At 40.5% G+C, this 25,139-nt stretch overlaps 1 protein-coding gene across 1 annotated transcript in view; it reads right to left on the reverse strand.

Annotated features, from left to right (window-relative positions):
- The window catches only part of DCHS2 (dachsous cadherin-related 2), a 77,531-nt gene that overhangs the window by 37,819 nt on the left and 14,573 nt on the right, over positions 1 to 25,139 (reverse strand). Inside the window, 4 exon segments of the mRNA XM_074589717.1 lie at positions 3,679 to 3,778; positions 4,279 to 4,466; positions 5,860 to 6,879; positions 8,254 to 8,490. Of these exon segments, the coding sequence (XP_074445818.1) occupies positions 3,679 to 3,778; positions 4,279 to 4,466; positions 5,860 to 6,879; positions 8,254 to 8,490 (1,545 nt within the window).

Consider the following 25,139-nt stretch of genomic DNA (forward strand, 5'->3'; position numbering starts at 1 on the left):
TCCTCCTCAGTCTTTTGGAAGTTCAAAATAAGGAATAAGGGAAAAGGCAGTCTAAAAGCTCCCTGCACTTCCAGAAACATTTGCTCAGCTTTCACCTCTGTAAGTCACCTGAATTAGGCAACTGCTGCTTATATCATACATCCTAAAGATGCCCTTTTTTTGTATGAAGAGAAAAGGAAGAAACTATATGAGAAATGGATAAGAAAGAAGGAAATTGAGAAGAGCAGATGAAGCATGGAACAGAAAAAAATTAAATCTCTCGATAATGAGACTTTAATGGTCCCAGTCTCTTCTTGTGCTTGCAACTCTACCATAACCTGCCAACAAACAGCTAAACTTTTTCTCCTAAATTTTCCACCTCTGCATTGTCCAACTGGTTGGCCAGGCTTCCATTCACATGAGGTCCTCCAAAGCCCAGGCACTTTCTCAACTCTGTGGTCTCAAACATAATCACAGAAACTACAGTTTTGGACAAAAAAAAGATAGCCTGAGAAACCCCAGGCAATGTGTGGCTGTGACCTTTGGCAGAACATCCAAGCCTTCCAGGGACTGACATTCAGGCAAAATGGCCCAGAGGGCAGACAGAAAGTAATACTAGAGTTTTCTTAGATATTCATGACCTCAGTACGCAGTGATAGCGACATATTTTTACCTAATTTCCTGAAGAACTGTATCTTTCCTAGGTTTTAAAAGACACAGTGCCTCAGCCATCTCATTCTCCTTTGAGATGAAAGAACAGTTGTTTCTCTTAACAGAAAAGAGGAAGGCAATGCCATAGCTCCCAAGTAGCTTGAACACAGTGGGGCTGCTGCAGAAATGCAGCCCTCTGCAAGTCTAGGAATGCTCCCTGCATGCTGCCTGCAAATCACCCTGGAGAACAAGTACTTGTCCACAGACATTTGTACAACACTTGCCAATTCGTGTGTGTTAGCAGTGTAAACTAGGCTTCCACTAGCACTCCGGTGGTCAAGTGCTAATGCATCTGCAGAATTGGTCCAAATATAACTGTAAAAGCTTCTACTTTGCCAGTGCTGGTCTTAACACACAAAGCAATAGTTTATGATGCTCTATAAATACAGGCATTATTGTTATAAATGCTATATTATAACCTACTCACAGTCATAAAGGCGGCCAGGCACTTTGCAATTGCCAGCGTCACTAAGGAATAGTACACATAGCTGGAATTCACCTCCCTCTGAATTAGGTTACTCTTCGAGTGACAACACAAAAGCGGAGGTATGGCCATATGATCATGCGTTTCCATACACATGAATGTTTAAGGATGATATGTTTTGATTTTCTGGGAAGAGGGAGGGGCATTTTGAAGGAAACACTTCTCCTCTGAAGGCTAAAATTCATCTGTTGTGTAAACTTCATAGCTCTTTTACAGATTTTTCCTTACGTAATTTGTTGGCATTTGTCATTAACCTTCCTGCATAGCTTAACCTATTGCTGCTATCTCGGCATTTCTTTAAGGTCTCAAGAACATTAAAAATTACCCAGAGACTGTAACAAGCTTAACAGCTGACACTGACACTCATAGCTCCTAATCTTGTGGCACTCCCTCAACTGCTGAAAAGAGCACTGGTCTGCACGCAGTCCTCCAATTAACCTGATGTCTTTGTGTTTAACAAATACAGCTGTAAACCAGATCATATTTCTTCTTCGTATTTTAGTACTGAACAATGTCCCAGAACTAGAAAATACTATTTTAAATATAAAGCAGGAAAGAACTTCACCATGAAACTGAAGACCAGATGTTAAAGGCTGTGAGCCAACTAACAACAACAACAAAAATTAGTATCAGAGAAGCTCAGCTGTTTCTGGATTTGTTTATCGGAAAGAAAATCTAGTTCCAAGGCTGGGAGCGCTCTTTTAGTGTTTTTTTTGCTGCTGTTTTTATCCTTTTGTTCTTTCTAGAGACAGCATTTACAAGACCAGTCATATTTTGTGTTGCTAGTCATTTTTATAATTTGAACTCTTACTTACTCCCCTCTGGGGCTCTACAGTGAACCCAGTAAGAAAATCCAATGTGCTGTTTAAAGGGAGGGGATGTAGTTAGATATACAGACAGGCAGAGACCCCTGAAGAACACTTCCTGTGTTGCCAGGCTATCACCCTTCAAACAAAGGGCTGGATACTATTCATTCCCTTTTTCTTAAGGGGAATAATTTTGTGCAAAATATTATTGTTCACAGTGCAGAAGTCCATAATTCTCTCCAATTCCCACTGGAAGAGGCAGTCACTTGTATCCAAATTAAGGGAATAAATAGTATGGCCATAAACTGACCCTACAGTCTTTTATTATCTGTGTATATTTCAACTGCAAAATTTTCAATAGAGTTGTTAAATGTCTCATTTTTTTAAGCATCTCTTGGTGGAAGAGAGCGGAGTTAGTTCTCTGGCCTTTATGGATTTGGATCTTAAAGTCCTTCCATTACTTCACAGAAGTCAAAAGGGTACATAAAGACACAGTATAACATAATCCACCAGAATCTTTTGGTAATTTCAGCTTTGGCAAGAGGAAGCTACTGATTCCCTTGCTAAAGGGGAGCTCCCCTTTAAAAGTGAGGAGTAATGTAGCTTTGCGGTATTTTGGTCCTTACTCTGCAGTGACAATTGCAATGAGTTTAAACCAACCAAATCCACATTTGAGCTCTGCCTACACAGAAAAGAACACCTGAGGAAATGCACTGAGTGGATGGAAATATTGGAAATGTTTTCTTGCTCTGATCAAACAGCATGGTCTATGTGCAAATTACCATGGACTACAAATACCAAGCTTAAAATGTATTGATTACATTAAGCTGGTAGAATACAGCAGGTATCAAAATGGAAAAAAACCCAAAACAGTTCTGTTCTTGGCTCCTCTTCCTGTTTAGAATCAATAGTGAAGCAAAGCAGGAGGAACAGACATGTTTTCCTCACTGGTTATAGAGAGAGTTCTCTCTTGTGTAAAAGCGTAGCAAGTAGCAAGCAGCAAAAACAGAGATCACATCTATGTCTCTTGCCAGTATTAATGCCCTAGTCCCACACATGTTCTAATTTAGGACTGCTCTGTTATTGATTTCACTGAAAACAAAACTGCACCCTACAGCTTACACGAGAAGTGAACTACTACATGTAGGAATTATGGGGAAAACTAAAGAGAAGTGTTTTTAAGAAGCCACACTACATCAGGCTAACACAGTGCTAAATACAGGGTGAAACATGAACTAAAATCCACAAGCCTCATTGTTTGCTCAGATTACCTGCTGATCCTTCTGATCCCTGTCTCAGACTGTCATGAACTATTCTTTTAGCAGGAAAATCTTCAATTGGTCATGCGAAAAGGGAGATCATCTTTCCTTTAAGATGTTAAACAACTGACTGAAACACTAAACTGTACAGTACAAGATCACTGTCCTAATCTTTTCTGAGTGCTGTTTCAAGGCTCTCTGGCCAGCCACACAGGCAACCAAACCCCTGGGAAGACGGGGCAGAGGGGGACAGGAAGAAAGGCTTGCACCTCCTTAGATACTTCATAAGATGTATGACAGTCCTGATTCCTATTTACACAAGCACCTTTATTCTAACAGAGACAAAATACACAAAGAATCCTGTACATATACATGGCACCTCCAAAACTCTCGCTATTTCAATGTATCTTTTCTTATGAATAACACTTTTAATTCTTACCTGGTTCTATTGAATATAACACAACACCATTGCTTCCAGAATCAAAGTCTTTTGCAAAGACAGTGGTAATAAGTGTTCCTGATGGCTGCCCTTCCAAAACCTGTCATCAAGGAGTTCATAAATAATTTGCAAATATACATGGAAAACAGCAAGTTTTAAAATAAATTCCTGGCCATAACACAAGAGTTTAGCTGTTGCTCTATTTTCCATTTCAGTAATATTTACAGTCAGTGCAAAGAACACTTCAGGAAATGGTTCAATACTACAATTCTAGCAGTCCTCTGTTACAGTCTGCAGATATTAGTGATTCAAAAATCTATAGTACAGCAGATTCAGAGGTCTCAGAGAAATTAAAAGAGATTCTACTTCATACGTAGATAACATTACACATGCATATCCTTTACATCTAGTGGTATACAAAGCAGAGAAGTGTAATCATGCGATAAATATTGAAATTCCCAAATATACCCGAGTCCCATTTAAGAAGGGGTTACGTTTCTCTTTCGGGGCCGTACTGTCTCTGTTTGACAGCAGGGGTTTTGGGCTCCTGCCGCAGGGTGGTGCTCGGCGCCAGGCAGCGCGTCCCCCGGCAGCACCCACCTTGAGGCGCAGCTCCCGCCCGGGGGCTGCCTGCGGGAAGAGGGGCTCGTTGTCGTTCAGGTCCCTCACGGCGATGAACACGGCTGCCGTGGCGTTAAGCCGCGGTGACCCGTGGTCAGTCACTAGCACGGTCAGTTGGTGGTGAGCTTGTTTTTCACGGTCCAGTGCAACCCAATTTATGATTTCACCTGATGGACAAAGAAAATGAAGGAGAAAGGGAATTTTTACTGTATGGTAGCACTCATTTTACTACATGCAATTATACGTTTAGTGTGAAATAATGATACATATCTTCTGATACACCTTACTGCTGACATTAAACCTCAGCTTTCCAAACTCCATTCCATAGAAACATTCTGTCAACAGCTTGCACTTGAACTTCAGTACCATATTACATCCTTCACTGTACAGTGGATGCCCCGGAGCCAAGGTATAAAACAGTATGAACCAAGGCGCTGACCTTCCAAAGAAATCCATCTGGCCTTTTCTTCACCACACTTCAGGAAAGATAATATATGAGCACAGGTTTTTAACTGCTGACAAATGGCCTTTATTATGCCCCTGGGTTAGCAAATTCTCAACACAATGCCTGTACATCAGCCAGGAACCCTGACGTCTCCTATAGATTCTGGTTAAGCCAGTGAATAAATCTGACCCTATCTTCTCAACCATACTCAATATAGCTGTAGATTTGCGGTTGACCAAAGTCCTTCACACAGATAACCACATATTATTTTCAGATCTTCTTGATTAACTCCTAGTGCTCTGTTTGCCTTTAAACTTCCATAAACATACTCAACAGGAACCTCCTTTGAAACGATAATTTTATTTTGAGTTTCATACACAGAAATTCTGGCAGACCCTATTCACTGCTCATGAGGACAGGACATCTGGGAACAGGAATTTTAAACAGCAGATCTTTGCTCACTACGTATCATTTTGCTATACTGGACTATTTACAGTGCCTGTGCTCCTTACATGGTTCCCTTCCTCTGGGCTCCCCATGCTGTGGTCTGTGGTGTTATACTGTGTGGATGTAGTACCTATTCCTCAAGGTATTTGGGATTCACTGCAGAGTACACCCTGTGCCATGAAAAATTTCTCTCAGACAATTTGATCTCTCTGCTGCCATGGTACAACATGAACCCAATTTTGATGTAACTTACAGAAGTTTTCACAAATATTTTAAATCACTTTACAGCTATTTATGGATGATCTGTACTTTTCAACTGTACTTGATCACAGGCAATTAAGTTCCCCATATGAACTACTGAAGTTATAACTTCAAACTCCTCCTTTTTATTTGTTACAGTCAAACACTGAAACTTACAACCAAGTGACCAGAACGAAGTCATGTGAAAAAAAAAAATAAAGCAAACCCTAAGGGTTAGTTCATTCTTCATGAGCATTTATTAGATTTATTTCATTCCCCAAATTGTGAAGCTCTGAGTTAGAATATTCATATGTCAACCCAAGAGATTCAGAGCAATTCCTGAAAGCTTTACACTTTACTTCCACTCCCTTAGGGAAGGCTGCTTTCCAAAAGCAATATTAGGCAGATTAGAAATCTTAAAATGCTACCTGTGTTGGAATTAATCTTGAAATACTTTCCATCAGACAAGAGGAAATAGGAAAGTTGTCCGTTTCTTCCTGAGTCTTTGTCAACTGCTGTAATGGTGCCAACCACACCTCTAGGAATTGGATTTTCCTCCATTTCAAAGAAGTAGCTCTCACGCATAAACATGGGAGAATTATCATTTTCATCCAGGACATTAACTATTACCGATGTACTTGCATTTTGCCTGAGGTTTTCATGCTCAGGTGTGCTGACCAGGACTCTAAAACTTAGTATCTGTGCACATTCGTAGTTCAAACGTTTACGAAGATAAATCCAGCCAGTATCAGAGATGATTCCAAATGCAACAGAATCTGTGCTAGGCTCTAAGGAATACGTCAGCTTGGAGGTAACACTGTGTGGATCAAGTGAGTGGGCTTGAACCTGAAGGATTTGGGCACCTGGAGAGGTAGCTTCACTGATTTCTACTTGATACACCAAGTTTTGAAAAACCAAAGTAGGGCCCATCTTCTGCTCTTCAATAATCACTGTCAACATGAGCGAAGAAGTCAGTGGAGGAATTCCACTGTCTTCAGCTGCTATGTGTAGAGTATATGCATGCTGCTTATCCGCAAACACTGTCCTGGTGAGATTTATCACTCCAAGGCTTGGATCAATGCTGAATGCATTTGACTGTTTGCTTGCAATACTATATTTGATTGCTCCATTTAGGCCACTGTCTTTGTCTTCTGCATGAGCAATGTAGACAGCAGTGCCAGGAGGCTGGGTATGTGAAATAGTTACCCTATCCGATTGGGTAAGAAATACTGGAGGGTTGTCATTAATATCTATTACAGATATGTTGACCTGGGTGCTACTGTAGACAGGGGAGTCACCCAGCTGTGACTGAACGGTGAGCACCACAACAGACTGAGTTTCATGGTCAAGTTGGGTTTTGGTGCGGATGATACCAAACTGAGGGTCAATAGAGAATCTTCCATGTGGATCACCGGAGGAAATTCTGTAAGAAACCACTTCTAAAGAATCTAGAAATGGAAATAACAACAAAAAAATGTAAAAAAATATGAAAGTGATAACATTAAAATTGGTAAGAATCTCTGTGAAAAATGCATGCTGTTAAATTCAGTAGAATAAATGTAAGCTACACAGATGTTTGACTTTCTTGGGCTTTTTATGCTTCCTTCTTCCTCTCCCTGGAGCCCTTCAGTAAAATATGACTGTATACAGCTTCTACACGTATGCACCATTTGATTTTCATCTCACTGGTATGATAAAACTCTATACAGAAAATAGTATAATAGCCTCTTGTTTTTCCCTGATTTAAAATATAGAAAAAACACTCCTATAGATCAGTCTTATGGGAGTCATTTCACTACACACAGGCATTCACTTTAGCAAGGAATGAAACAGGTGCCAGTTCTCTCAAAGAACTGCATTTTACTGAACGTATTGTTCATGGATGACCATTGCTATAACACTTATACATCAGATGCTACCTAAAGAAAAAGGTATCTAACGGTTCAGGCTACCTCACCCTGAGGGCAGTGGTCAATGCACTGTCCTTCCAAGAAGAAGAAAATGGGAGGACCTGACTAATCAAACTTATACAAAACCTCTGCCTCTACCACCTTACACATACAGATCCATCTGTACCTTACACGTACAGATCCATTGTCAAGCTGGTACATGGACTCATGGCTCCCACTGCTCTGCATAGGAACCAAATATATATGGCTCTCAGGACAGGGTCTTTTATGACTATGGCCTGGTAGGAGCTAACCCATTTCCATCTAAAAATTATAACAAAACCAAATGGATGAAATACATTTTCAAAAGTTCCCATAAACATTCATCTGGACTTCACCCTTTAATTTGAGAAAATGGGGGGAGAGGTGGCGTTAGTTTGGGGTTGCAGGGGGGATTATTTTTTGTTTGTTTGTTTGGGGTGTGGGTTTTTTTGCAGCAGCAACAGCAGCACTTCATATAGATTCTCTGAAACTTCTGAATATTCTCTGATCATGAGTATTGCTTTGAGATTTGTCTTGCATGGCTAATGCTTTAACATGAGCCACACCGTCACAAAGACCCTTTCCTTACACTTCCACAACATGCTTCCCATCTCCTTTTTTACAATTATAGAAATCTATCTGGAAGAAAATGGAGGCACTTGCCAATCCCCATGGACCACCAAGGAGAGTACTATGAATCTCCCTCTGTTCTCGAAGAGCATCCTGATACAGCAGTGATTACACTAGTTGCTGTAAATATTAACAGTAAATACTATTTAATACTCAACAAACTGAATGAATAATACGAAAGTTTAAAAAAAAATATCTGCAGATATTTACAGCTAATACAACAAAAATACAAGGTAATCTCTGACTGAACATGCAACTTACTTGGAGGCTCTCTGGCCTTTACAGTGCCAATTGGGCTGTCTTCAGGTGTATCTTCAGGAACTGAAAAAGTATAGCGGGATCTCTCAAATACGGCAGGGGCTGAACCAGTCTGAAGGATGTTTACTGTGATGGCTGCATTGGTAGCAGAGGGAAGGCCACCCCCATCCCGCGCAGAAACAGTCAGCAAGAGCGCAGAACATGCCAGGTGGCCAAGAGCTGAGATCAGGTAAATAATTCCTAAAAGTACACAGAAATAAAAGAGCAATGAAATAAGTTAAAATTCAGCAGGCTGTCAGAATAGTTTCCACATGTATCGCTACTCTAAGAGAAGGCCAGACAATGTGGACAAAAGGCAGAACTCCCAATTCCTTTTTAAGAGCCTTGTTTTTTAAAATTATATGGTATTTACCTTGCACAAAGCTACTGACATACAGCAAGTTCTGTGTCAAAACACAGTGTCCATAATTCTGATTATCTTTAACAATTTCACCGACTCAGTGGAGTCAGTCTGAGTTTTCAGCAATGTTAGGAAAACCACAATTTTACCAGTACTGGTCTGTAGGAATCTGGAAGTGCATTAGCGGGGGGGGGGAAAAATATCATTATGAAAGACTGGAGATATTCTGCTTGAATAAGTCTCCAAATAAAATGTCCACACAAACAGGGCTGAAGCCCCAAACTACAAATCAGTGGGCTCTGTGTAAAGTATCTGGGAAGCAATCACCTGCTGTTTGATCACAAGTTTCTGGTAAAATACCCTTTAGTAGTGAATTCTAAGGTCTGTTTGAATTTGCAAGCTGCTAACTATTAAATTTTATATAAAGTACATGAAATAAGTAATTCTTTTAAATGAAAATGCAATGCTCTGTCCAGAAATACAGCACTTTGGACGTGCCTTCCTCAAGATAAATACATTTTGATCCTTTAACTCTGATGAATGAGACTAGCTGTCTCCAAATATATTCTCTTCTGACTGCTAAAATAAGTCTTTAGTAATATCAGATAATTATGCCCAATTTTCAAATACTCTCTCTACAACTACAGACACCCACATCTAACTATTATTACCTAAGATGGCAGTATGGGTAGAAAGAATGAACGTGGCAGGAATCCTGTCCCATCTTCTTCTACAGTGAAAGCTTGTATTAACTTCACAGAAAGCTTTGTTTGAGTGAAGACTTCAGTCTCAGCAATGAGAATTACATCAAAACCATAGCTCTCTATGGGATGTTCATAATGGTTCACAACAATCATCCAAAACTGATGCTTGTTAATTGTTCCATAAGAGACAGTCATTCATTGTCCTTTGCAAGCAAATTAAGGATTTATAAATGAAGATATAAACCCACAAATAAATCATTAGCCTTCAGAGCACTCTGAAGTGAACATAAATACTTAAAAATGTAGAGTTAAACAGTAGATCACAGAGCAATACAGCAGATCACAGTATGTTTGTTACTTCATAAATTGTATAACTAAATTATAACCTGAGGCACACAGTTGGAGACCTGGTGCTTTCAGTCAGGTAAAAGATGGAATAAGGAAATGTAATTACATCCTAGAGAGCATTAATACTGATTTGTCCTATCCTTTCCAGCATCTTCTCTATCATTGAGTAGGAGGAAGAACACTTGCAGTTACTCTGAGGTGACAAAAATCCATCAACGTTCTAAGATCCTTTAGTGGTCACAGATTTTGCAACACACAGAGAACTATGTAAAGTAAGTTTTTCAGCATGAAAATGAAGATGAGAGGTGACCAAATGCAAGAAAATTCTTCTTAGCAATGACTGACTTTAACTAAATATACACTAAGTGCTAAAATTGCAGTGAGCTAAGTACTAAGGTTGCAGTAAACTCAAGGGATTCGACTAACAGGGATAACTTTCTACATACAAACAGATGTATGTCCCCTTGTCCCGACAGACGAGCCGACGGGGAAGAAGGCCAGCCTGGCTAAATAGAGAGCTTTGGCTGGACCTCAGGAAAAAAAGGAAGGCTTACATTCTCTGGAAAAGGGGCTTAGCAACTTAAGAGGATTATCAAGATATAACAAAGCTATGCAGGGGGAAGATTAGAAGGGCCAAAGCTCAATCAGAACTCAGCTTGGCCACTGCAGTTAAAGACAACAAGAAGAGATTTTTCCAGTATATCAACAGAAAAAGGAAAACTAGGGAAAATATAGGTCCACTGATGAATGAGAGGTCCACTGATGAATGAGACGGGTGCCCTAGTGGTGGAAGACACAGAGAAGGCAGAGTTACTGAATGCCTTCTTTTCTTCGGTCTTCACTGCTAAAGCCGTCCCTCACGCATCCCATACCCTGGAGGCAAGGGGGAAGGTCTGGAGAGAGGAAGATTTTCCCTTAGTTGAGGAGGACCGGGTCAGAGACCACTTGGCCAAGCTGGACATTCATAAATCCATGGGCCCTGACGGGATGCACCCGCGAGTGCTGAGAGAGCTGGCAGATGTTATTGCTAGACCACTCTCCATCGTCTTTGCAAGGTCATGGGGAACAGGAGAGGTGCCTGAGGACTGGAGGAAGGCTGACATCACTCCAATCTTCAAAAAAGGCAAGAAGGAGGAGCCAGGGAACTACAGGCCGGTTAGTCTCACCTCTGTCCCTGGGAAGGTAATGGAGCGACTCATTCTGGATGTCGTCTCCAAACACATAGAGGAACAGGAAGTTATTGGAAGTGGTCAGCATGGATTTACCAAGGGCAAATCATGCCTGACCAATCTGATAGCTTTCTATGATGTTATAACGGGTTGGCTGGATGAGGGGAGAGCCGTAGATGTCATCTACCTTGACCTTAGCAAGGCTTTTGACACTGTCTCCCATAACACCCTCATTAGGAAGCTGAGGAAGTATGGGCTAGACGAGGTGACAGTGAGGTGGATCGAGAGCTGGCTGAGTGACAGAACTCAGAGGGTTGTGATCAGCGGCACAGAGTCCAGTTGGAGGCCTGTAACGAGTGGTGTCCCTCAGGGGTCAATACTTGGACCAATTTTGTTCAATATATTCATTAATGACCTAGATGAGGGGACAGAGTGTATCCTCAGCAAGTTTGCTGATGATACCAAGCTGGGAGGGGTGGCCGACACTCCAGAGGGCCGTGCTGCCATCCAGCGTGACCTGGACAGGCTGGAGAGCTGGGCAGAGAAGAACCTAATGAGGTTCAACAAAAGCAAGTGTAGGGTCCTGCACCTGGGAAGGAAGAATGCCAAACACCAGTATATGTTAGGGGCGGACATGCTGGGAAGCAGATCTGAGGAGAAGGACCTGGGGGTCCTGGTAGACAGCAAATTATCCATGAGCCAGCAGTGTGCCCTTGTCACCAAGAAGGCCAATGGCATCCTGGGCTGCATAGGGAAGACTGTGGCCAGTAGGTCGAGGGAGGTCATTCTCCCCCTCTACTCTGCACTGGTGAGGCCACAACTGGAGTACTGTGTCCAGTTTTGGGCTCCCCAGTTCAAGAGGGACAGGGAACTACTGGAGCGAGTCCAGCGTAGGGCAACCAAGATGATTATGGGACTGGAGCACCTCCCTTATGAGGAAAGGCTGAAAGAGCTGGGACTCTTTAGCCTGGAGAAGAGAAGGTTGAGGGGGGACCTGATTAATGTTTACAAGTATCTAAAGGGTGGGTTTAAGGAGGACGGAGCCAGGCTCTTTTCAATGGTTCCCAGTGACAGGACGAGGGGCAATGGGCACAAGCTAGAACATAGGAAGTTCCATTCAAATACACAGAAAAAACTTCTTTACAGTGAGGGTGACAGAGCACTGGAACAGGCTGCCCAGGGAGGTTGTGGAGTCCCCTTCTCTGGAGATTTTCAAGACCCGCCTGGATGCAGCCCTGAGGGATGTGCTTTAGGCAATCCTGCTCTAGCAGGGGAGTTGGACTAGATGATCTCTAGAGGTCCCTTCCAACTCTGAAGATTCCGTGATTCCGTTTTTAAGAAATCGTCTATGGTTTTTGTAGAAGCTAGTGAAGACACAAAACCTCTCACAGCTCAGTAAAAACAAACCTTTAAACTTTGAGCTACCTTTGTGATTTCCTGGCTCTCAAGACAGGTTTAGTAGGGATGATGTTTGGCATTCAAGTCAGACATTTAGTGGTCCTATTTGTCAGACAGGGTAAAAATTAGATTTAACTCAAAGTGTCTTAGGAGAATTAGTGCATGATTCAACTACAATAAATCTTCTCAAAATTTAGTGTGAAGCCACAACACTAATTTGCTACAATGCATTTTTAAGCAGAATAATGGAAAATACATAAAATCCTTATAAATATTCAAATGTGCATGTGGCATACTTTCCAATTATACTGCCAGGACATTATAATAACAAACTGTGTCTTGACATGCTTAAAATGCATTCAAAGGGTCTTCATGATCAAGGAAGAATGCTTTCCACTAAGAACAAAGGACACTTATTCCAGTGTGACAAACCACAGTAAAAACACAACAGAGATACAGATGGATTCAGAATTCATCGCTGACCAGCTCCTATGCCAATAACTGATGGACTTCCAAGAGTCAACCTTATTTTGGCTTTTTTTTTTTCTTTTTTGTCTTCTGGTGATTGGGTTTTATGATTAGTTAGACAGCCCAACAAAGCAGTCTTCCAAGGACATAAACTTTTGGCATTTCCTGAGGTAATCTGAGCAACTACAGCTTGAAGGAAAAAGGGCTTAAACCTTTTTTTCCCAGAGGTTAAATGTATAAACATGGCTTTTAAACACTGTTGCTGTCAAATTAAATGAAACCAATCAAATGGACTGTATTTTACTAACTTGACCAATTGGATGTTTTTCTATTGACAAGGCCAAAAATATCTCATTCCCATTTTGGATACTTCAAGGTGTATGTGAAGAGTGGGAAAACTTCTACAGAAAAGCATCACGTTGAAATTCTTACTCACAAAGCAATAACTAATGACTTCAGAACATCCCTTAGCAAGGGTGGAGCAAGCAGTACTCCACTCCAGGAACTCTGAAGACCTGGTGGAACAGAAATATTTCAGAATCAAAATTCCTTCTCTGCTGACCTAGACAGATTATAGCACAGTCCATGCCAGGTCAGCTACAAAAAGCAGACAGAAAAGAAAATGGATAAAAGATTTTGCTTTCTCTCTTCATTCTTTTGCTGTGTCCTAGGGAGCGAAGGAAATAGGCAAGTACATCTCGCCAACTCGGTCCTCTCTTGCAGGACCAGGGATGCCCCAAGAACAGTGGCAGATTCCAAGTAAGAAGTACCTGTCTTCCATATGGCTCCTTCCAGCCTCAGAACTGTAATATGCAAGAAATTTTATAACCCAGTTTGACTTTTGATTATATACATTCTATTTCTTTCAGCATTTGTAGGACTGTAGCTTTGCGTCTGGGGATATATAATCTATACAGACATTTCAGACAGCGCTGCCATATGTAGAGGAACATGCCACATCAGGCTGTATTATGGCACTATACGATGGGAAAGAAGCAGCGGAAGTAAGCAGCATCTGGGATTCTACTTTCTATATGGTTAGGTAAAGACAGCGGACTGTGTCTAAAATGGATAGTCATGACCACTTGGGTCAAAAGTAGCTGCCAGCACACCTTACAGCAGGCTGGCTGTATTTGATCTGCTCAAGTATGGTGCAGGACATCTCCTAGTACTACATGGCCAAGGCAGAAACACGGGGCTAACTGCAAGAAGCACACGGCAGGAACCAGCTGCGTAAGTCACACATTCAGCGTGCGGAACTCAACAGAGGTATGCCTCACTAAAAACAGGCTGAAGATGAGTCTTTTCTTTCCTGTTCTGTAATTAAGACAAGATTGTGGCTTATTATTGTTATAGTCACTTGCAGCCTGCAATTTGTGGCTTCAGAGAACTTAAAAGACAATTAGATTGCTGTGGTACAGGGTATATTTTTCCATTATGAAAAACAGTTTCTAGAGACGCTAACGATGGAAAGGGAATAACGAGACAGCTGCTCTGTGAAAAACGTCTTAGCAAGACCAAAACTGCCAGCAGGGGACCACACAGACACAAGTGTAGTTCCACTTCAAGTTCCACTGCTGAAAAATGCCACCTTCTTTCTCACAGCTTGGCTCCCCATATATATAGGCAGTCTTATCTGCTGCCTTTAATAACATCTAATTCCCTTTTTTTTAATTTATTGTTTATATTATTGCAGTGCCTTGCATATTTTACCTCTTGTAATTCCTCATTCTGCACGAGAGAGAGCTGGAACCAATTCTGTTTCACAGATGAACAATCATAATTACAGAGCAGATGAACCATTAACATCCAGCCTCACTTACACCTTGGCAATCTCATTTTCTTGACTAGATCTGCATGGGTGTAACTGACTGCAGATTCTAACCTTTATAAATCAAAAACATGACCCAAAGACCATCTATCATGATTTACATACACATTTTAGACAGAATCTGCAATGCTGGTTGCATGATAGCAACTGCCATTACAGGCTCAAGTGTGGGAACAGCTCTGCACCAGCACAGGTTAGTTCAGCACAGCCACATTGCGAGTTACAGATATTTTGCTGCAGAACAATCTCCGCTTACTTGCTAGCGTAAATTGTTACAACGGTTTTGGGGATTCAGTGTACTGTGAGGACTAGTATTAGTGAAGGGTGAAGTCATGACTGTGAGCTCTTTAACCTGCTTCATCTTTCCTCACTCCTTGTACATGCTAAGGCACTAACTTCCAAGAAGTTCTTGCTCTCCACTGTGTGCCTATCAGCAATGAAAGGTAAAATGAAGCCAGTGTTCACCCAGAATGTGCAAAAGCATTAGTGAAAGACAGGCCTCTGTGGCACCCGCCATGCTCTGGCAATGACAAAATTTCTCATGGGATTTTTTTGTTCTTATTTTTGTGGAGATGCACCCTGCTCCACAGGTGGGTTAGCTCCTAAGTGCTGTTTCTCAAGAGTTAAAGCCAGGTGACAGGTTCCGTATATAATGATTCCTTTAAAATATATCTATGATCTTCTTCATAATCCCGTGTTCAGTCCTAACATTGCAACAGTACAGATCACCAAAGCAGGTTCACTCACCAAAAGCACTTTTTGTATGGCAGAAATAGTACTGGTTATCCCAACAGCATTTCCACACGTACCTCTAGCTGAGCTATGTATGGTAGCACATACCTCACTTTGAAAATGTGGTTTTTCCACGGGGTCCTCACGTAAGCAAAACAAAAACCAGCCCTACCTGTATAGCCATTCACAGGTAAACAAAACATTTTCCATTAGTCAAGTACTGCAGAGGCAAAAATATATATCAGGACACACTAACTTCAGTAACAAAGTCTGGATTGCATAGAAATGCGTACTCATTTAAATGGCTTCCAATATTTTATCATTGTTCACAAAATAAAAAGCAACTTTAGAACATCGCAAGAGGAATAAAACCAACAACTATCAATAGTGTTCTCGAAGACCATGAAACTGAACGCCCTACCAACTTTAAATGATGGCAGTATTTCTTCAGCAAATATCCTAGGATGGGTCAGCTAGCATGGCCTGACACACAGCTCAGACAGCAAGCAGATGGCAAACGGGTATGTATAGTTCATGGCCTCAATTCACCTTCAAATCTGGCTGCTGGACCTGCGGTTTAATTCTGCGTAGGTCAGTGCTGACCCACTGACCTGCTCAGAGCATGTCTGGCCCAACCCAGTATGCCAGCTTCTCAGCGCGGAGATGCACGTACAACCTTGCTTTTTATGCACTTTTTATGTGTCAGAAAAATGTTCAGGATGAGCATAGACAGGGTGATCCTCCAATAGGTGAATGCGGTTAGGAGGTGTAGATTTGCATTAACATTAAAACCAGCATTATTCTAGGGAAGAACGATGGTGTTTCTGCTTGACATTTCTATTTAACTTTATCTGACTCATTGCCCACTCATGCCTAATCTCAGCACCCCATTTAGGTTCCAGTTTTAGAAATTTACCTGTATTTAAAGTGCACCTTTTTTATTGAAGCTGCATTCTTGATGGTAACCATAACAACACTCTGCAAAATGCCCTGTGTGAAGAGCTGGTTTAATAACTGTCAGGGGAAAGGAAAGAATTAATGAGGAATTACATTATTTACAGTCTACCTACTGTAACATGTGCAGCTTCAGCTTATAGGAAGAGGCTTTAAAAAGCTTAATCTTGATGGCACAAACACTGTTTTAAGTTTCAGTGAATAAGAGGACTACTGCAAGCTTGAACGTATTCAGTATTTTAAAGTTTTCATAGTAAATAACTGATTCAACTTGTATCAATCTCCTATCTGCATTTGTACTTTACAGAAGCCTCATACCCCTGCACTGTTGAATGGTTTCAACAGTGGTCCTCTCTAGCAGATTCTGGTGCTAAACTCATAGCTTCCTTGTTAAAAAAGAAAATATAAATAAAATATCTTAGTGTTTACAACCACTACTATTTAAACATACTGTGTTCAAACACAAGACTTTGCTTAGCATATGAAAGTCTATTACAGAGCACTTCCTTCAAATCCAACCATGTTGGTATAAGGTAATATACACAGTTTTAACACTGCGGTTCTCCCAGAAGCACAACAGTACTATTTTAAATACTATGGGTTACAGACAATTTTAGTGGGCTAAGAAGTATTCATCAACACACAAAATTTGAATTTCTAATTAAGGCAGTTCCATTATTCACAAGCATAATATTCACCTGAGCATCAGCCTCTAATGTCGGGCAAGAGAGTATTAGAATGGTTTTATATCATCTAGGCTTAGTTTTCTATTACACAAGCGCTTTTCAAAGTCTTGCAATGCACTGTTTGGGATGCAAATTTTATCTCTAGAGAGTATAGTCCACTAGTTTAGCAGGTCACATGCCTCCTAGTGCTCAAGGGGCAGGTATAGGAACATGTAAAGCTGTTTTCTTTCGGCCCTCCTATCTGCCATCTAACCACGAATAAATTAAACATAATTCTGCAACCTGAATCATAGAATTGTCTAGGTTGGAAGGGACCTTTAAGATCATCTTGTCCAACCATTAACCTAACACTGCCAAACCCACCACTAAACCATGTCCTTAAGCACCATGTCTACCCATCTTTTAAATTCCTCCTAGGGATGGTGATTCAACCACTTCCCTGAGAAGACTGTTCCAATGCTTGATAACCCTTTCAGTGAAGAAATTTTTCCTACTGTCCATCCTAAACCTCCCCTGGTGCAACTTGAGACCGTTTCCTTTTGCCCTATCACTTGTTACTTGGGTGAAGAGACCAACCCCCACCTCGCTACAGCTTCCTTTCAGGTAGTTGTAGATAGCGAAAAGGCCTCCCCTCAGCCTCCTTTTCTCCAGGCTGAACAACTTGTTCTCCAGACCCCTCACCAGCTTCATTGCCCTTCTCTGGACCCACTCCAGCACCTCAATGTCTTTTTTTGTAGTGAGGAGCCCAAAACTGAACACAGTATTCAAGGTGTGGTCTCACCAGTGCCGAGTACAGGGGGACGGATCGCTTCCCTAGTCCGGCTCACCACACTGTTCCTGATACAGGCCAGGATGCTGTTGGCCTTCTTGGCCACCTGGGCACACTGCTGGCTCATATTCAGAAGTAGTGCGCTAGAGAACTGAACTTAAAAAATTGGTACTTATATTTGCATTACCAGCTTTTTGGATGAAGTGTTTAGTGTATTTCTATCTGAATACCTCCAAAATTTTAAATTTTCTAAATTTTCTTTTTTTACAATTTATATTACAGGCAATATTAATCTTTCAGTAGTGCTTTCTATGCATGGTTCACAGTTTACTACAAAACAGGTTAGCATGATGATTATTTTGTAAGGGAAAAACTTATTTATAAAGCATCTTCTGTAAATGTTCTCAGGTGTTGGACAACCCTAAAACAATGCTTATGAATCCCTTGAAAAATTTCAGTCAGATAAACCAAATTCGTAATGCTTTTTTCCAATGATTTTGAAAAACTGAGAGTTTAAAGAAGGCAATTTTTTTAGAGCAATGGTTCTACCAATTAATACTATTGCATTTAAAAAGTTTGGTTGCCTATTGATTTCATGAGGGATGATGAAACCCTAAAGAAAAGGTATGCAACAGTAAGAGCCCATCAAAGAAAGCTCTCACACAGAAGCTGGATCAGACCCATTCAGAGCTTTCCAAACTCCTACATTGATTCTAAAATGAGTGCTTCACTGAACAAGCTCTCAAGGAAGAGCGAGCAAAGCAAGCTGAACATGCCCCCACCAGATACAAGCCAGGTATTAGCACTCAGAACAAGCAGCCAGCAGCAGAATGGCCTCACACTCCCCATTTAGCAAGAAAGCAATGTTTTAGCTATGAAGTCCCCAGAACATGTGGCTATTCTGAGCAGGGAAGCTGCTCCAGTGTGCCCAAAATGCTTAAATAAATATTAATAGGGTTAAAAAAAAAAAGAATCCTGCAACTCCCACTTTAATCAGGTGATTACACCACCACCAGAGGGCAAGTAGATTCAATGTTGCTCAAGCAAAGGAAGAACTCAACTAAGTCTTTCTGGTGACCACAGCAATTGCTATAATGTTAAGGATTTCTGTTCCTCACCTACTTGTGACTCTCTTGCTTCATTTCCTTTATTTCTAATCCCCAAGTCAAATGAAACCTTTTGCTTGACCCTTTTCTTCCCATTTTAAATTTCAACATAAAACCCTCTCAAACTGTGAACAAATTTCTATTTGCTATATATTCTTCAGAATGCTGCCAAATCGAACATTCAGCTCCTCAAAAATTCTCATTTTCTACAGTACATACGGAAAGAAACCTGGAGATACTGAACTGACTGTCACATTAATCCATTGCTGTCTCACTATTTCAACCTACTACAAACCTCACAGGACAGGACTAGGGCTTGGGGTTTTTTTTCTGCTTAGTAGAATGCTAAAGTTAGTACAACAAAGGTTTTATGACTTACCATAGGACATCAAAACTAAACTTAATACAGAAAAAATAAGTATTACTGTGATGTAGCTTTCTCTATAGTGTACTATTACACGTTTAAATAATTCTCCCCTACCAGGAAACAAAAAAAAACCCAACCCAACCCCAAAACAAAAAGCCATGCTAATTTGTCAGTAAAGCAGCATATAACCAAGAGAGACATAATTTGCTGTTGCAGGAAGATTTCCTCTGGTTTTATCTTGGTTTTTTTCATTTAATCTGACGTAGCAGTAACTCAGAGTACATTTGTTGCCTGATTGCATACAAAAAGAACACTTCCACATAAAACATGATCTTTAAAAAAACCCCACATCAAAAATCAAAGAATACCCCAGGTAAGTGGGCAGGACTCTGGCCTGGTGAACTGCTGTATTTTCAAAGACAAAGGCAGAGCCTTCCCCACGTAATCTACACAGCTCCAGCACTGCTGCATGATCCCACCAGGTCAACTCTGCTTGCTCAGCTTATTGGAGTTTTACAAGAACATCTTTTTAATCAAGGACCTTTTCAATCAAGCTGCCATCCAGCAGAACCAAAAATAGCTCAGCGCACAACCTGGTAACAAAACTCGACTGCCACAGTAACCAGAGATGATATTTCTTTGAAGCCCCTGTACCAAAAGATGCATGTTTCCAGAACAGATACAGAATGAAGCCTAATATAAGTCCAATAAAATATATTTGCTGTTCTTTATGAAGAGCATTATGAAACATTCCAGATGCTCATCTTAATCCTCACAAACTGATTTTCTACTACATGTACTCCCCTACTACATTCCTTTTAACAGTCCAACTAAAGGCATTTTGCCAAGGTTATCTGCTCTCTTTGTGTGACCTGCCGCTTTCTTTTCTTGAGGTTAACTGAGAACATGAAGCACATTAAATACATCTGTACTTCAGACCCATATAGTCTCTATCAAAGAAAAGTGCTGATTTCCTGAACTTCACAGTACAAATCTCACGTTATTCTTTTCCTCCAAAATGGAAGGTTTGTGCCTAATTTTTTTCCTTTTCTCCATTTTTCTTGTTATCAGCCCACATCATCCCAATGCCATGGGAGCTCACTCTTTGTCTCATCTGGTGGGTCCTTCTGTTTCTGAGGTCTGACATTGACCTAACTAAAAGAAAGGAGGGTGGGCTAGAGTATTTTTTGCAAATACTTTGCATTGTGTCATGCACAATGAATCTCAAGTACACATGTCACCCCATTATTGAATGGTTGAGTTTTTGGCGTATAGCTTGTAGGAATTTTTCTCTTTGTAGATGGTTGATTCTATTGGATTTTATTCATAAAAGAAAAAAGAGATGCATATATTAAGAGCTGGCACTATGGATATTTCCTCATGCTGTTCTGCTGCACAGTTTTCTTTCAGGGCTAAAACTCTCACACTTACTACAACAAATTTTGTGTGCTTCACAAAATATACTGTTTCCTGTATTCTTTATGATAGATTTCTCATTAGATGAGATCTCAGTGAAGGTAAATGTCCACAAATTACTCAGTGAAAACTTAGTGAGCTAAACCAATGTCTCAGACATACTCATCTGATTTGCAGCATTCTGAATATGCTATCAATTTCATATGAAAGATCAGAAAAACAGTAATTGAAGAAACTGCAGTTTAAAAAAAAAGTAGCCTCAAAACGTTCCAAAATAAAACACTCCTAATTTTAGTTATTTATGTGAACCTCTTCATATGTTTAGCAAATGTACTACATGCTGTATGAAAATGCCAGAAGTAGTTTAAAAATAAACTATTTTTTCCTACAATACTATATGAAAACATCATTAATCATAATAAAAATGGCCTTGTTTTCTTTAAAAAGGATGCATCTCAGTTTTACTTTGATGCCTATTACAATCTGCTATATATTAAACATTGTAGGGAGTTAAACAAAGTTTGGGGGTTTTTTTACCCCAAAAAGGAATTTTTTTGTATTTCAACTTTTGTTTTCAACCTGTATTGTAATAAAAATAAAGCAAAACTTTTTCATGCAATGAAAATCTCCTAAGATGTGATTGCTAAAGAACATTTCAATGTTCTTTAATAAAACAAAACTTGTCGACATCCTTAACTGGAATGAATCTATTCTGGTACTCTGAACCAAATCAAAAAGTTTATTTTAAGTCAGTTTGACATTAAATCGCATTTACATATGGTGCCATAGTACAGTAATGGAAGTAGTACAGCACTAAATTGCATGCTGACAAAACAAGAAAAATATATCAGTGGAGGGACTGCTCTGCACAAGCTCTACACTTAAGCCCTCTCTTTGTATGCATTACCAGGCACTGTTAAAAAGATAAGATGCTGGACTAAAATCTGCCTTTTGGCTGATTAAATTAATAATTCTTATATTCTTAAATTTGTGTGTCCTTCAGCTGTATTCCTCCTTTTATTCTTCTCCAAAGGACTAAGCTCCTAAACTGCTCTACATCTCTTACAGGACGTTTTAGTCACATGATGCCCTATGCTATGCAGTTAAAAAGAAATTAGAATGCATTTTAAAGGAAATGAATTACGTTTTTAGCAAGTCAAAATTTCCTCAAAAGAATGCTCATTTTGCAGAAGCTGTACTTTTATGTTGAAAAAAAAAATATTAATGCTAAACTACTGACCAGCTCTTGTAACAAGGCTTGTCTGTTGTACTTAATATGCATTTTTTTATGTAAATAGGTAACAGATGATATTATGACAAAAGGTCGATCCAAGTATCTTCAAGTCAATGGAAAGATCTCCAAACTCCTCACTGTATTGGGTTTGCATGGCCAGGTTTTGGTAGCGGGAGGGCTACAGGAGTGGCTTCTCTGAGAAGCTGCTGGAAGCTTACCCCATGTCCGATAGAGCCAATGCCAGCTGGCTCCAAGATGGACATGCTGCTGGCCAAGGCCAAGCCCATCAGCAACAGTGGTAGCGCCTCTCTGAGAACATATTTAAGTTGTTGCAGCCAGAGAGACAAGTGAGAATATGTGAGAGAAAAAACTCTGTAGACACCAAGGTCAGTGAAGAAGGAAGGGGAGGAGATGCTCCAGGCGCCGGAGCAGAGATTTCCCTGCAGCCCATGGTGAAGACCATGGTAAGGCAGGCTGTCCCCCTGCAGCCCATGGAGGTCCATGGTGGAGCAGATAGCCACCTGCAGCCTGTGGAGGACCCCACACCAGAGCAGGTGGATGCCCGAAGGAGGCTGTGACCCCGTGGAGAAGCCTGTGCTGGAGCAGGCTCCTGGCAGGACCTGTGGACCCATGATGAGAGGAGCCCACACTGGAGCAGGTTTGCTGTCAGGACTTGTGCCCCCATGGGGGACCCACGCTGGAGCAGTCTGTTCCTGAAGGACTGCACCCCGTGGAAGGGACCTACGCTGGAGCAGTTTGTGAGGAACTGCAGCCTGTGGGAAGGACCCACATTGGAGAAGCTTGTGGAGGACCGTCTCCCGTGGGAGGGACCCCACGCTGGAGCAGGGGAAGAGTGTGAGGAGTCCTCCCACTGAGGAGGAAGGAGCGGCAGAGACAACGTGTGATGAACTGACCACAACCCCCATTCCCCGTCTGCCTGCGCCACTCGGGGAGAGGAGGTAGAAAAATTGGGAGTGAAGCTGAGCCTGGGAAGAAGGGAGGGGTGGGAGGAAGGCGTTTTCAGATATGGTTTTATTTCTCATTACCCAGCTCTGATCTGATTGGCAATAAATTAAATTAATTTCCCCAAGTTGAGTCTGTTTTGTTCATGACAATAACTGTTGAGTGATCTCCCTGTCTTCTTCTCGACCCACGAGCCTTTTGGTATATTTTCTCTCCCCTGCCCAGCTGAGGAGAGGACTGACAGAGTGGTTTTGGTGGGCACCTGGCATCTAGCCAGGGTCAACTCACCACACTCACAGAAACATTCTCAGTAAAATACAAAGGAGGAAGGTCATAGCCTCTGTTTTACGCATCTAATTTAGGTAGGATTCACAGAAACACAAGCCCAAATATCTCATATAGTTGAAAGAAACAGGGAAGCTAAGTTAAATGCTTATACCGATGTAATGTACATTGTGTGAATGAATGCTACTTTCTCTACATCCTTTTCATACTAGGTTTAAATCGCTAGTACCTTCAAATAAACATATATCAGTAACTGCTGCCTTTTACTTAGCCTTCATGAGAGTTTCCTCTGTACACAGCGAGTAGTTGTTGGAGGGGAGTCATTCTAAGAATATGAACAGACTATTTACCTGAAGACTGACAGGATGAAGTCACACTGACACAAAATAATTTTCAAAGACTATTATTAATTTTGTTGATTTGAAACATCTTCCTTGAACCAGAGCTACAGTAAGATGATAACATCTTTTTATCCAGCTCTCAAGAAGGGTATCACTAAGATCAATGGAAAAATGAATCATATGCCCCTAAGTGAAAGAAAATATTAATGCTTGTCCCATAATGAAAGTTTAGCAATTAAATTGTTAATCCCAAAGTCTTAAAGTTAAGCACTGCATAGGTTTTCTGCCACACCTGTGCTAATATCCTGTGACTTACATTTTTAATCACCTGCTCAGCCATAACTATAAATACACTGTCTTTCAGATAGGTAACGAGGGGAAAATAAGCAAACATATCTCAAACAGTTTCTTAGCCAGAAGAGCTCTTCAACTTGGTCTGTTCTAATCAATTCATGAGTGCTGTTCACAGAGCATGGATGGATCAGATATCTACAAAAGGAAATATAATGAAGCCATGATGTTGTTTACACCAACACTAGAAACAAACGATAGCAAGAGTCACGAACTAGCAGGGGAACTGGTTTACAGTTCCCTATCCTTACATTTTTCTAGTTACACAGTTCTTACAGTGGTTTTTCTTGTGGACAGTCTATCATCAATCAAATGAAAAAGACTTCATTTCAATTTTTTCTCAAAGGGAAATGCAATAAATGTTGTTTATGAGTACAAGAGCATATCACAACAACAAATGCAGTATCTAAAAGCTAAAATAGCAAACAAATGCCGCTAGTAAAGACTTGTTTAGATTTCAAAAAACTTTTAATGGAATATCTATCTGCCCAATGAAAGGCTCTTCCTTTCCACTCCCATTGAATTTATCTATATACAACATCCACATGTCACAGTGCTTGAAACAAAAGATGGATCCCCTTCAAGGAACGTGGATGTGACTCAACCTCAGAATATCCACATATCAAAAGCACCATTGATATATTCTATACAGTCAGTGGTCAACCAGCTGGTATGAAATCCTGTATTGTGAACATGGCTCACTATGCAAAGCTAAAAGCTTTCTTGATACATCCACACAGTTGCTTTCACAAAGCAACAGCCATAAGCAAGCCATAGCAGTGAAGAATTTTAGTTACAAGTCTTTATTTTATTATTTTATCCATTTCTCTTTTAAAAATAAAAAAGGAAATGGGGGGAAAAAGTGAATCTTTAGTGAGTATTCTAAGTGCAACACTCCAAAAACACCCCTGAAGAAAACCACAGTAAGATAAATTTTCAAGTCCACAATCTAGATGCCATAAAATAAGAAATCACATATGCCATAGACAACAGTGTCATCTTGTGTATGATTTTAATGTGTTGTAATGTGACAAACAGTTAGCTACTAATTAATTTAAATCTCATAATACGGAAAATATCTCTGTGCACTTCTATGCATAATACTAAGGGCTATAATAAGCATAATAAATCAAAAGACTAATGCACTGATTTTCATTCATCATTTCTAAATGCTCTACCAGTGAGAAAAAGTAATAATTAAAAAAATAAAATTTATCAGGAAGGCAAGTTCCTGATAGGATTCCAACACCATCACTGTGCCTCCTTTTAGGTCTGCTAGTAGTGAAAAGACCAGATAAAACAGAATATGCCATACTGCAAACTGGAAAAACTTCAGAACACATCAGTCACAGACTGCATGTCCACAA

This window comes from Larus michahellis, chromosome 5, assembly GCF_964199755.1.
Source record: "Larus michahellis chromosome 5, bLarMic1.1, whole genome shotgun sequence".
In the NCBI taxonomy this organism is placed as follows: domain Eukaryota; kingdom Metazoa; phylum Chordata; class Aves; order Charadriiformes; family Laridae; genus Larus; species Larus michahellis.